This window comes from Pantherophis guttatus, chromosome 1 (genome assembly GCF_059756535.1).
Source record: "Pantherophis guttatus breed Tessera chromosome 1, ASM5975653v1, whole genome shotgun sequence".
In the NCBI taxonomy this organism is placed as follows: Eukaryota; Metazoa; Chordata; class Lepidosauria; order Squamata; family Colubridae; genus Pantherophis; species Pantherophis guttatus.
The window spans coordinates 275,059,518-275,074,453 of record NC_142063.1 but is presented as its reverse complement, the minus strand read 5'-3'; the positions used below and the strand labels follow the sequence as shown (position 1 = coordinate 275,074,453).

The following is a 14,936-nucleotide window of genomic DNA, read 5'->3' as shown; positions in this document are numbered from 1 at the left end:
TGTAAACCGAAATAACAGCTTTTATTTTGTACAAAGAAGAGCTGTAGTGAACCTATTCCATATGCATATAGACAATAAACATGCAAAGACAAACCTAGGTAAAGTTTGTCTAGGATCTTATACACTCATTTAGCCAATCAGAGACAAAGTTTGGTACCAACGTGGTTTTTTATCTTCAAAGGTTTCTGTCTTCAGGCCCGTTTCTGTCTTCAGACCTACCTTATCTATGGAGCATCCCTATAGCCCTGTCGGAGCCAGGTTTCCCTCCCTGGCCAAGTTGTTTATTCAGCAGAATGCTTTCAGGTAACTCCCTGCTGTGGTTCCCTGATCTATGGGGCCTGATATTCCTGGGTAGCGATTTCTTTTATATTTTCAAGGATATGCCTAGGTTTGAATGAAAGAACAGAAGCAAGACACAATAGCAAGATAACAAGCTTTGCACTAATGCCAACCAGTATCAAAGCTACAATTTACTAAGCTAGAATTAATTCCTAACAACTAATTTCTGACAATATACAATATAAGCAGAAGCCAATAACAAAGTTAAATTCCTAACAAATGATTTCTAGGAAATGTATCATATCAGAAGCAAACAGCAATTATTCATTTGATCACTAATATATAGTAACACAAGCAAAGCAATTAATAAAAAAGCAAATAGCTAATATTAATTTGATCGCTATACTCCTTCACTAGCATGCTTTATGTTGATTTCTTGTTTAGTATCTTATGACTATCACTGAGTGTTGCATCTCATGATTGATGGTGACTGTATTTTGATGATGATGATGTTCATGTTTTATCACTTGTATGCTTGCATGTACACTGAGAACTTATGCACCAGAGACAAATTCCTGGTGTGTCCAATCACACTTAGCCAATAAAGAATTGTAGTAATTCAAAAATTCGTCAGAGAAAGGATCCTAGGTACACATGCAGGGACTCCATGGGACCATCCAAGCGGAAAGCGGGTTTCCTCTCTTTCCCAAGCGCCTGCATGCACAGAAGCAAAGCTTTCCAAGTTGGCCACTCTCGGAGTTGCACGGCGGGCCGAAGTTCTCCCTCAGCGTAGAGAAGAGCCGCCTTGGCGTCGGATCCCTGGGCTTCTAGGTACTTCAGGCGGCTGCTTCGTTTCTTCCGTGGCTGCAGAGAGTCCGGGAACCTCTAGGGGCCGCCCTTGAGCACCCGAGAAAGGCAGCCCGGAAGTCGTCGGGCGGAAGTGCCTCGTTTGTCCGTCCCTCCCCCCCCTCAGCCGTCCGTCCCCCAGGAGGAGGCGGGTTGCGGGGACGTGGCTGCTGCGGTCGGGCGCGATGAATCTGCCGCGGGGACCCGACAACTTGTGCTTCGATAAGGATGAATTTATGAAGGTGAGGCGGGCGGGAGGATTCGGGAGACGGAGGGGGGCTGGGCCGAAGCCCCGGCGCTGGGCTGGGGAGGCAGCTGGAGGGCAACGGAGGCCGAGTCTCTCTCGGGGCTCCCGTCCAGGCGGGCACCTGCCTTCACCCGGAGCTCCTCCAAAGGCAGAGGCGGGAGCGGCTCCCCTTGCTCCTTCAAGGCCAGAGAAGCCGCGCTCTTTATTTGGGTTTTGTGGGTGTGTCGGAGAGCTCCGCACTCGGTCGAGGGAAAAACCTGCGCTCCGGTGGGTTGTGCTTTCAAAGGCGGCGACGTTTTCCCTCCAGGGGATTCTGTCTGGTGGGGGGGGGGGAAGCAGCCCCGACTTGGATCTCAAAAGTTTAAGCAAGAGTCCAAATTGGTTTAATATTTTTGTGGGAGAAATGCTCAAGGAATACCCGGACTGGGTTGAGGAATCAAAAACAATCCAGGAGGCAGGAGGAGTAAAACCACTTTTATATTGTCAAAAAAAGAATCCACGAAGTGCTCGGGAGACTCCAAAGAGACTCTATTTTTTATGAAACCGTGTAAATTGGCTTGTTAATGTGTTGTAGTCTTGTGTATGATTTGATGTGTGTGTGTTTGTGTGTATGCTTGACAACAGGCAAGGGTGGCATGATATTGTTTATCTGGTTTATATGTCTGATTACAAGTAGCCCTCAACACAATTGAGCCCAACATTTTTAAAAAAGTTTTTTATTAGTAATTAGTAAAATAGTAAAAATTAAAAACATTGGACATCACTGGTCTCAAGGATCTTATTGATTGATTGGTTGGTTGGTTCGATTTATATGCCGCCCTTCTCCGGAGACTCAAGGCGGCTTACAATGCGTTAAGCAATAGCCTTCATACTTTTGTATATACCTACTTAGTAGGGCTTTCGGGGGCCCCCATAAGCGGTGTTCTTTTTTATACAAAGTCAGCTTATTGCCCCCACAATCTGGGTCCTCATTTTACCTACCTCGAAAGGATGGAAGGCTGAGTCAACCTTGAGCCTGGTGAGATTTGAACTTGCAGTAATTGCAGGCAGCTGGTGCTACTTAACAGCACTTTAGTCTGCTGCGCCACCAAGGCTCTTAAAGTGGTGGATCTTCCAACACTTTAAGTTAATACATAATATACCAATGATGATATAATATATTCCTTACACCTTATACATTATTTAAACATAGTATAATATTAATCATTTATACCTTATTCCTAAACAATTATACATATCTATACCTACATATACCTATCTATACAATTCACATACATATTTATCTATAATAATGTATATAATTCTAGTCTAACACTACACATTTGTCTCGGCTATCCTCCTTTTATCTAACCATAAAATCTGGGCAAAATTCTATGAATGGTTAGATAAAAAGAGAATTGAGCCCAACATTTCTGTTGCTAAGCGAGACATTAAATGAGTTTCGTCCCATTTTACGAGTTTTCTTGCCACCGTTGTTAAGTGAATCACTGCCATTGATAAGTTGGCAAGACGGTTGTTAAGTGAAGCGGTCTTCTCCATTGATTTTGCTGGTCAAAAGGTCGCAAAAGCTGGACCCCATGACCTTGGGACAGAGCAATGGTCATAAGTATGAAGCATCTGAATTTTGATCACACAATCATGGGGATGCTATAAAGGCCGTAAGTATGAAAAATGGTCATAAGTCACTTTTTTTAGTGCCATTGCAACTTTGAACAGTCACTAAATGAAATGTAAGTCGAGGAGAGCTGGGTAGTTCACAACTGATTAAAAACAACCCAGTGACAGATGGTCCTTGCTTACTAAGCATTTAATAAAGATTCAGCAGCACTGAATAAGTAGACATACAACTGCTTCTCAAAAGTTGCGGCTGTCACAGTGTCCCTATAGTTGCATGATTACAGTTTAAGCATTTGGCAACTGGAGCACGTCCACAATGGATGCAACTCCTGTGGTCACATGATCACCACTTGCAAAATTTTCTGCTGGCTTCCCACAAGCAAAGTCAGTGGGAAATTGGCAGGAAGTTGCAGGTCGTGGTCACGGAATGTCATGCATAATGACTCCAGCTAAAACTGCCGTCGTAAGCCAGACATGGTCATAGGATTTTTCACTTTATGAATATGTTGCTTAGTGATAATTACGAGTCCCAATTGCAGTCAGTAAGTGAGGAGCACCTGTAAAAACTAATTAAATATACAAGCAGAAAACTAGTGGTCAGTTTGAAATAAAAATACGGATAGTCCTCAACTTACAAAACCTCATTTAGTGACTGTTCAAAGTTACAGTGGCACTCAAAAAAATGACTTACAACCGTTTTTCACACTTATGACCATTGCAGCATCCCCATGGTCACATGATTAAAATTCAAATGCTTGGCAACTGACTCATATTGCAATGTCCCAGGGTCCCCTTTTGTATCCTGACAAGCAAAGTCAGTGAGGAAGCCAGATTCACTTAACAATTGCGTCATTAACTAAACAATGGCAGTGATTCACTTAACCGTGATAGGTCATAAAATGGGGCAAAATTCACTTAACAAATGTCTCAGCAACAGAGATTTTGGGCTCAATTGTGGCTGTAAATTGAGGACTACCTGTAACCATGATCATCAACAGAATCTATCCTTGTGTCAGCTCAATACAGCCATTGTATTGTAAAAGCTCTCCACTATTGCCAGGCCATCATAAAACTTCATAAAAGTTTTTGTGTGTAAAATTCCTACAGATATCTGATTAATCAATCATATTATTGGCGATCGTTATTTATATCTTGGTTATTTCTTGTAAGCTTCACAAAATTGTATTGAGTTGGGCAGGAATATAAATTCTTTAAATGTTTAAAAATTAACTACTGTGATATAGAATAGTAGATTAAAATATATATATTCTGCCTGCATTCCAGAAGGTTAAGATGGCATATGTATAAATTCTTGTCTCTCCTACCACATATCCCTTTTTTTTCCCCTGTGAGGTAAATCATGTTAAGAGATAGTAATCGGTCCAAAGTTATCCAGTTCATTTAATTAATAATTCTAACTATTAGATCACAATAGCTTTAAGAGTGAGTAGAGTTTTGGTCTGACTCAACATAAGAATATTCCTTAAACTAGATTCTTGCATCAGGTTATTTTTATATAGAATGTATGGTCCTATAGAAAAAATTATATACATTGGGATAAAACATCCAACAGCTATCTCTTGGCTCCCAAGATTTTTTGACTCCCAGTTATTTAAGAATAAGGGCAAGAAATTTCTTCTTTTCCACATAACCATTACTGAAGTGAAAAAAGATAGAGCTGGGTTTTTTTGCATGCAAAAGGATACAATTGCAACTCCATTTCAGTGTTCAAATTGTTGAGCAAAAAAACTAAGAGTGCCTTTAGCATCCATCTTTAGCAGATGGATGTCATAAGCTCACAAAACTCACAAAAAAGCTCACAAACCTTTGGCCTAAGTAAAATAACCTCAGGTGGCAAGAAGTGTTATCTAAAAACACAGAGTTCCATGAATATATCAGTGTATCACAAATTGACTTTAAATATACTGAGTTTAAGTCAATAATATGATACAAGATGTTCTTGATTACAAAATTTCTCTTGCCCAAGTAAAATGTTGATTGCCATGTGATTTATCACAGCCCAGCACATTGTATATTCAATTTCGGGGAGCCCGGGGGGAGTCTCAAGAGAAAAAATTGTTAAGCTATTTTGTGGGAAGTTGTTCTAATGACAAAGCTTAGTAATGATTTAAGAATAATGGAGAAGATGATTATATGAATTAATCATTTGGTTCTATTTATGTAACTTAAGTTCTTAATATGGTAGTAAAGAAAAATGTAGGAAAGATACCATGGCAGATTTTAGATTATTTCCAATTCCTTTAGATGCCCTTCTTTATACTCATTTTATAGAGGATCTGTATAGAGGATTTTGCAAAGATCTCTTATATCTCCTATATGATGAATGTTGTCTAGTTTTACTTATCAAGTTCACATTTCAACTTAGTTTCTGATTGTAATACTATTGTAATGTAAAATGATGCTAGATATTGTGTAGTCGCTTGTCAAATTCACTAGGAATACAGTGTAAAAGTTAAACACACCCAACAAATTCTGCAATTATGTAGTTATATTGGTGTCTATTTAATTCTTTATTCACATTATTGAATTCTTTGTTGGTGTAGTCTGTTAACATAGAACAGTATTTTACCACTTGATTATAATTTATTTAGTAGTTCTTTGTAGATTTTAGTTCTATAGGGATTTTACAATTCTATGTTACAGATTTGTCCCCTTCAAAAAAAATATATACTACTTATGATTCTTCCAAGAGAATCCTTGCTCTAAACCATATTAAATTGACTATTTAATATTTTCATTTCTTTAAGCAAAAGGAAGAAAAGACATGGTTACATTATAGACTTGGTGGATTATCATGAAAACATTTTAACTCTGTCACTGGATTGAATTCCATAATGTTGATGAATCTTTGAGGGACGCCATGATAGTTTGAATAAGATTATTCAAATAGTCGCCCAGAGTTATCCTGTGTTAAGATGGGCGGCCAATAAATTCAATAAATAAATATCGTGTGTACATATGGAGAAAATGGAAGACAAATTGAACTTGAAATTATATCAGTGCCTAGCTATTCAAATATTTGGTTCACTAGTTATTACATACAACTCTGTATCCTTCTCTTAATCATTGGAATGCTTGCTTGTTGTATAGTGCGGTGTGAGAGCTCAGTGATTAAGATGCTGAGTTTGTCAGGTGAAAAGCCGACAGCCTAGGTTTGAGACCTGAGCATCGTGCGACAGAGTGAGCGACTGTCTTTGCCTAGCTCCTATCCACCTATCAATTTGAAAGCATGCAAATGCAAGTAGATAAATACTTGCCACTTTGGTGGGGAGAAAACAGCACTCTGCCCTGTCATGCTGACCTGACTGTGGAAATGTCTTTGGACAGCTCTGGCTCATGGCCTTGAAATAGAGATGACCGCTTCCCCTGATAGTCAGTAACGACTAGCAAAATAAAATCTGCAGGGAGCCCTTTCCTTTCTTAATTAACTGTACTTGTATCTGATCCTGAGATCTTGGAATATATGCATCCCAGGTAGAATGATGCAGAATTTGTTACAAATGCATTTGGCTTGAAAAGAATAGTAAAGACATAAGTAGATGTTGTATTAGACCTAAATTCAATACTTATTTAAATTTATTTAAAACATTTATATACCCATTTTATAGCCAAGTCTGGGAGGCTCACAATCAAAATTTAAAGCAACATACAAAAGCATATTAGATCTATAAGAGTTGACATATGAAAAACAATAAATACTTCCGAATAGTCAAACTTCTGGTGTGTGCAGTCATCAAATCTTATTCCAATGCTTGGGGGGAAAGCCAGTTGTTCAAAGCTTTATGGAAGGCTAGGAGGATAAAGACCTGCCAAAATTCAGGGGCCAGAACGTTCCACAGAGCAGAAAAGGTGTACTTCCTAGCTCCCGTCAATTGGAAATATTTAGAAGAGACAAGGAGTGGGCCCATCCTAGGTGACCTGGTAGGAATGGATAGAAGTCCCTAGAGGAAGGCAGTCCTGCAGATAAACTGGCCTTGTGCCATATAGGTGTAGGACCAGGATGAGCCGAGAGAGGGGTCAAACACAGCAGCATCAGCCTCGGGTCCCTTCGCTCCCACAAAGGATCTAAGTCCACCTTAATTTCCACTGATTCTTACCTACCAGCAATTTGTTTTGACCATTAGTAGTTCAGATTCTGGGAGTGAGCTTAAGCTTGCAATAAACCTTTATTTTCATTTGAACTGCCTGGATTCCTTGATTTCCTGCGCTTGACAATAATAGGTCTTTAAAGATGATGACCACCAACTTGAATTGCACCTGGAAAGGAACTGGAATGTATTCTAACAGTGACTAAATAGATGCCTGTGTGAAGGCCAAATGGGCGATATTCTTGATATTCAGAATCAACCTCGATAGTTTTCTTTGAAGACTGCCCAGATTGGTGGTCATCATTATATATTGTGGTATTGAATTCTCTAGTTTGGAAAGCAAGAAAGACAATACTACCATGTTTCCCCGAAAATAAGTCCCTGTCTTATATTTTTTTCCAACCCTGAAATAAGCGCTCAGCCTTATTGCCATGCGCTCACAACCCCGATTGGGCTTATTATCAGGGGATGTCTTATTTTGGGGGAAACAGGGTAACACCTAAAATCTCCCTATCATTTAGCTCCACTTGATGATTTTAGATTTTATTTTTTCCAATCAAGCCAAATTTTATATCCCCAGCCAAGACCAACAACAATGGTTACACAGCATGGATATACTTAGTGTTGAAGTCCTTGCTATACCCGCAGAAAGGTTAAGAGCGTACACTGATCTCTGAATACAGAGCCCCTCCATTGCTTCCTTAGAATGAGGATCAAATGCCTCCCTACACTCTTCCCAAATTGTCATATGTAATTTTTTCTCTTATTAAAATGAACCCCAAACAACCTAGAATAAACTCAAAACAAAAGTTTATTTATGGCTCCACCCTGTTCTTCAGCAGGACAACTTTGAAAAGGGCATCAAGATTATCAGTTCATTATCTCTTCAGGAAGTTTCATAAGCATATCAGTTAAATATCAATTAAACTATCACTTGGTGGGATGCAGAAAGCAGATCATCTCTTTCATAATGCCTGCCCTCTGCAGGATGATTCCCTCAAAGTTTGTATAGCTCTCACCTTAAAACCTGCTTCTTTCCCCACGATTTGAGTCAAGAGTCGGTAACGGACCCTTTGTGTTATGCTTTTGTTTCTAAATAATCAATTGTTTTCCCATTCTCTCTCATTTCAGGATATATAGATATAATAGATGTAGATATAGATAGCTCTATAATGCAAACTACCCAGTGTCAAAGCAGATTGGGGTGACCTATGTATTTCATAAATAAATAAATATTGCTTTTTAAAAAAAATAAAGAATTAGAGTTTGTATGATAGATCATTTCTCAATAATTATGCTTTTTTATACTTTTCTCTTTCGCAGCCAGACTTTGATGTTGATCACTTTGTCTCCGAGTGCAGAAAACGTGTTCAGCTGGAAGAACTTCGTGATGATCTTGAATTATACTACAAGCTTCTTAAAACTGCCATGATTGAATTAATAAACAAGGATTATGCAGACTTTGTTAATCTCTCTACCAACCTGGTAAATTGATAGACTGCCTTATGTGTGTTTAGTGCACAGTTATAGCATTTATATTATATATTCCCCAAGCAGCTAAGATTAAATATGCCATAGAAAGAAATGCCACTGCAAAAAAAAAAATATTTATGATGGAGTCCAATTTAAATCAACAGTAGTTAAGTTAGTTATGTGACTGGTTATGCTATTAGTTTCAATATGACTTTAAGAGTTTCTGGTCTAGTTCCAAGCTATTTAACAGGCTGCCTGCAGTCTGATAATGTACCCTGTTGAGAAGAGAGCATGCTGTACATAGTAGATGCACATTTTAGCACGTAGGCTCTCCAGAGCAGGCAATTTAATTGTGACCTAAATAAAGAATAATTTGCTGATTTGCTACCAAGATGCATATTTATTTATTTATAAAATGTATTGGCTGCCCATCTTACTACAGGGTATTTTGTCTGTTTTTTTTTTCTGTCAGTAAGTATTTCATTTCAAAAGTTAAGCACTGAAAAATTTGTACCATACATCAATTAAATATGCAAATGCCATGATACCATAGGAAACATCTACCAGTAGAAAATCAGATATGTATAATAAAGCCAAAATGTCGCAAAAGTATTAAAAAATAAGTGATTAAGAAATACAAACTCCCCAAGGATGGAAGCATTCTCAGCCACAATGACATCAAAATGACCAAAAAAATAAATAAATGTGGTGTGATACAGTGGTGGGTTTCAAATTTTTTTACTACCGGTTCTGTGGGCGTGGCTTGATGGGTGTGGTGGGGAAGGATACTGTAAAATCTCCATTCCCTCCCGATCAGCTGGGACTTGGGAGGCAGAGAATAGATGGGGGTGGGGCCAGTCAGAGTTTTTACTACCGGTTCTCTGAACTACTCAAAATTTCCGCTACCGGTTCTCCAAAACTGGTCAGAACCTGCTGAAACCCACCTCTGGTGTGATATCAAAATACAAACTCTACCCTTTTATATTGTATGTAAGTAGTTTACATGACTGGCAACACATGTGTTTTATCTCTTGACTCCCCCCCCCCCATCATCCTTCTATGAAAACTGGTTATGTAATAAAGCTAATGCTGGTATTAGGACTAAAATGGACAATCCCTAGAAATATTGTATAAACAAGAAAAGTGGACTTTAGATACATTTTTAAACATTTGTTCTCAGTAGAAATTGAGTACAGAATCAGTATTACATGCCCAATGTTTATGCTTAGTTTTAACATTAAAAAATTAAATTTAGAAAACAGTAAAACACCAACAACGGTAGAAAATATCAGTAAAGAAGTGAGACAAAAAAGAAGAAATACATACCTAAAAAAATACCTTTGATTTTTTTTTTTTAACTGTTCATTGATAGTAATATGTTTTGGGAATTTCTTTAGGTTGGCATGGACAAAGCCCTTAATCAGCTTTCAGTGCCTTTGGGACAGTTGCGAGAAGAAGTTATGGTATGTTCTGACATATTTTCTCATGTATAGGCCATAGCTGCCTCGTGGATATTTTGTAATCTTGTAAATAAAGCTTTATGGACAATTTTTTTGGGGGGGGGAATATCTATTTGGAGCAAAAGGTTAAATATTTTAAGAACATCTCTGGATGGTGAGAAAAACCTTGAAAATAATAGAACAGCGTTTAATTATAGTTATTATGCATTTATCTATTTATATCCCACCTTTATTATTTTTATAAATAATGTCAGGTGATCAACTATTTATTTGTGTGTTTATATTATTATTATTATTATTATTATTATTATTATTATTATTATTATTATTATTATTATTATTTTATATAGATACCGCCCAAAGGACTCGGGGCGGTGTACAGCCAAAATTAAATATCATAGTTAAAATTAATTAAAATCATTAAATAGTTTTGGCCGAATTTTAAAACCCAAAGTTAGAACCCAATTTAAAATCATTCAATTAGACAGCCCCGCCTGTCGGAACAGTAGGCTCTTGAGGGCACAGTGAAAGACCCGGAGATCAGAGATGTTACGAATATCCGGGGGCAATTTATTCCAAAGGGCAGGGGCTCCGACAGAGAAGGCTCTCCTCCTGGGTGTCGCCAGCCGGCATAACTTGGCCGACGGCACCCTGAGGAGTCCCTCTCTGTGGGAGCGAACTGGTCGGTGGGAGGCTGTTGATGGCAGACGGTGGTCCCGTAGATATCCTGGTCCTATGCCATGGAGCACTTTAAAGGTGGTAACCAACACCTTGAATTGCACTCAGAAGACCACTGGGAGCCAGTGCAGCTCGCGCAGGAGAGGTGTTACATGGGTGTAACGAGGTGCGCCCATAACCACCCGCGCGGCCGCATTCTGGACCAGTTGGAGCCTCCGAGTGCTCTTCAAGGGGAGCCCCATGTAGAGAGCATTACAGTAGTCCAGACGGGAGGTGACGAGGGCATGAGTGACTGTGTGCAAGGCATCCCGGTCCAGAAAGGGATGCAACTGGCGGATCAGGCGAACCTGATAAAAAGCCCCCCTGGCTACGGCCATCATGTGCTCTTCTAAAGACAGCCGTGAGTCCAGGAGGACGCCCAGATTGCGAGCCCTGTCTGTGGGGGGCAGAGATTCACCCCCAATAGTCAGCGATGGCACCAGCTGACTATACCGGGACGCCGGAAGCCATAGCCACTCAGTCTTGGAAGGGTTGAGCTTGAGCCTATTTACATGCCACCTGTTTTACATGCCACCTGTCTTACTTTGCAAAGTGACTCTGGGTGGCTTACAATTAAAATCATAATAGTTGTTGTGATTCAGACCATAATAATCAACATAGCTAATACTCCTTCCTTTTTCTGTTTTCCCCACCACCTTTCCTGTGAGGTGACTGACTGGCCCAAAGTCACTCAACCAGCATTTATCTGTAATCCAGGACTAGAATTTATGATATAATGGTATCTTGCCAGGGCCAGGAGACCAACCAGCTATTATTCATTAAAAGCTAAATTTTCCAAAGTTATGTATCTGATTAAATACTTTTTTTTCTCAAAGAATAGACAATTGGATTTGTAAATCAATACTTAATTCAAGACATATTAAACACACATCTACTCATATTACTTTTGTGGATGTCTGCATGGTATTATATTTCATTAGCACGTAGGTCTGTTCAAATTATCTTTTTCTGCTGAGCTGAAATTTAAAAGTGCCTAAATCAAACTTTGCCTTACATTGAATAAGAAGAGCAAATAATCAGTTCTTTGGGATGTTATGGTAGGCATACTATATATGATGAGATTTTTCCCCCAAGTTAAAATAACTGGATTGAGAGCTCGGCAAATGATTTCTAATACCTGAGACTTACTTTGTATTTTTTTAATTAAGCAATTTTAACTATAGTCCCACACATTGTATTTTTGTTGAACACCTGTTTACTCCAGGAGAAAGGCTAAAAAAAAAACCAACTGAATTTTCTCTATCTTTTCTAAAAAGACTTAATTTGTGATCTACCAAACTCCCAGACTTTATTACAAGAACTGTAGCTAAGCCAGGCACCTCCTATCTTGTACGTATGCATTTTGTTTTTCCTGGCTATGTGCAGAATTTTACATATCCTGACACTGAACAACATTTTGTTGAATAGGGTCCAATGTTCACATTTATCAAGATTCTTGATATAATACATCATAAATCAGCATGCTCATAAAATCAGACATCATAATCAGCATGCTCATAAAATATTCAGAAGACACAAAGCTTGGGGGAATTGCTAATATCACCGAAAATCAGGCTGATTCTTGGTGGTATTAGCAATACCCACAAGCTTTATGTCACCTGGGTATTTTATGAGCATGCCTTCTATTCCCTCATCTAAGTCATTTATGAAGATATCAAACAGTATTGAGTCCCAGACAGAACCTGAGCTACTTTGCTTCATATCTCCTTCCATGTGGACACTAAGGATCATGTGTTGGTTACTGTTGTTCAGCCAGCTGTGAATCTGGCAATATTTCCATCTAGCCCACTTTCTTCCAGTTTGTTAAGAAAAAACCATGGTGTAAATTAAGTGTTTATTACATATGTAAGGCCACCCAACTCTACACAAAACAATCACAATGGGATTCAAAATGCTATCAAATGATGTTTCATTTTTAATTTTCTTTGAAGTGAATCTGGGTAGGTAGGTCTATTAAGGGAGCCAGTGTGAATAATAATTGTGCTCAGTGTTCCATTGCAGATATAGTATTTATGATCTGACCATTAAAAAGACTAGGTTTTAGAAAGCGATATACTCTATTTCCTTTTGGTTTATTTTATTCTTAGATGTATAAGTTAAGACTTTTGTGTTTTGAGAATTCAACAATGTGGATAAGAATGCTAACACAGTCAATTAAAAATAAGTCTAAGAAAGTAAGCCTTGCTTAATAATTTTTAGCTTTAGTTTGTTTGAAACTAAAAGTAGGAGCTATTATTAAGACCCAGGAGGTCATGCAGGAATAATTGGATGACCTCAAAAATTGAAATGATTGAAATGAAATGAAATTGTTGGAATGAATATGAACCAGTCATGCACAAAGATAACTGATGTAATTTGTTGACACTGGAACAATTCTTATTCTACAAAATGCCATGAGATTGTATAGTTGAAGGACTGCTTGGACACTTTTTTGGCTGAAATTTCTTGGCTTTTATTTAAGATGCTGTCAATTTGCAAAATGTATTGTGTTAATAGCTGCATGTTTTGTTGTTTGATTAAACAAACATTACGAAGCTTACACTTTTGTTGATGTTCCATAGAGCCTTAAGTCTTGTGTTAGCGAAGAAATACGTGCAATTGATGACCGTTTGTCTAAACAAGAAGATATCAGGAAAAAAAAGGTACTTGATTGCATTTGTACATCAAAGAGCAACATAAATAGGTGAAAATAAATATATCTGTCTTTTGAAATCTAATCACTAAACCATATTGGTTTTTTGAAAGCCCAGTAAAACTTGGCTGTTTCAGGACTTGAATAGAAAATTGCTATAAATGGAAATCTCTCCTGTGATGCACATGTGTTTTGTGTTTGATTATTTCTCTAGCACAAAGTTTTTTGTAGATTTATTTATTTATTTACTTACTAACTAACTAACTATTTTTGATCTTATTGTAGGTTGGTAGGTGGCTGCTCAGAGTCTTTTCTGCTCATGCTAGTTATTTGTGCTAACCTTTAAGACAGCAAAATGAAAAGTTAGCTAATTCTAGTTCCAGGTTTACCTTATTAGAAAACCCAAAGATTGTTATTTCTAATATAGTTTATATTTCCCATTTGTAATGTATAGTATGCATTCAAACATGTTCTTTAGGGAACTTATATTTTCATTTGTATATGCGTACATATGCATCACATTATGTTATTTCCTTTTAGGGTAGGCAAAATGGAAACATAGAATAAGAAATACGGTAATTAGCCTAGGAAAGTAAAGATACGAAATAAGAACTACATCTGTTTCTCCCCAATTCCATTCTCTATACCTGTCTGTCCTTCGCTTCCAACATAGCCATACACTGCTTCGTGCATTCTCTTTTATTCTTTAAGGTCTTGCTTCTCTCTTTAAAAATTTCATCAATTCCCTCCAGTTACAAATTTCTCAGTTTTCTCCTTCCTCTTGATTCATTCACTCCACTCTTATACACTGCTTTGAAATTTAATCCTTTTTCATTCTCTCAGTTCACTTCGACATACTTTTTGCTCCATTCAGAAATGTTATGTAGGCAATAGTCAGAGAAAATTGATATAGCAGAGCCAGACTATTTTAGGTTTAAAGGCAGATCAGAATCAACCTTAAAAACAGTTATTTGCTTTTTTAAAAATTAGATGTGTGTCTTGAGACTTATTCAAGTTATTAAATCAGTTGAGAAGATAGAGAAAATTCTACACTCCCAAAATTCAAAAGAAACATCATTAGAAGTAAGCAGGTATGACAATTAAATTTTATTTTCATTCACCAGTTTGTTTTTCTTTGTATATGTTTCCCATTAAGGTGTAATTGGTCTAATTATAATTATATGATAAAATAGTAAGTTTCATTAAACATTTAGAAGAACATATCTTTGCTTCCCAAAAGACCATTATGGGATAATATATTTATTTTCTCAGGGCTGTTCTTGAATAAACTAATTGAATATTGAGACTATAGATCTCTTAAAACTGTTTTCAAAAAATGCAGCCATAGTCAGAATGTTTTCCCTGAATTGCTATTACTGCTGTATGCATATCAACCAATTTAATGATTTAATTTAATATAATTTGGGTGTTTTTATATTGGTATATATGTTCGTTATAGTCTTTCTGAAATTTATATAAGTCTTCCATGTGTGATGATATTGTGTATGCCTTTTAAGACAAGGCTTTCTTCTTTA

General features: G+C 37.6%; 1 protein-coding gene across 1 annotated transcript in view; it reads left to right on the top strand.

Annotated features, from left to right (window-relative positions):
- Window positions 1–1,211: 1,211 nt before the first annotated feature.
- The window catches only part of COG2 (component of oligomeric golgi complex 2), a 29,910-nt gene continuing 16,185 nt past the window's right edge, over window positions 1,212–14,936 (top strand). The window contains exons 1-5 of the mRNA XM_034428369.3: window positions 1,212–1,367; window positions 8,422–8,583; window positions 9,969–10,034; window positions 13,331–13,411; window positions 14,392–14,492. Of these exons, the coding sequence (XP_034284260.2) occupies window positions 1,311–1,367; window positions 8,422–8,583; window positions 9,969–10,034; window positions 13,331–13,411; window positions 14,392–14,492 (467 nt within the window). The 5' untranslated portion in view covers window positions 1,212–1,310. The remainder of the gene's footprint in view (window positions 1,368–8,421; window positions 8,584–9,968; window positions 10,035–13,330; window positions 13,412–14,391; window positions 14,493–14,936) is intronic.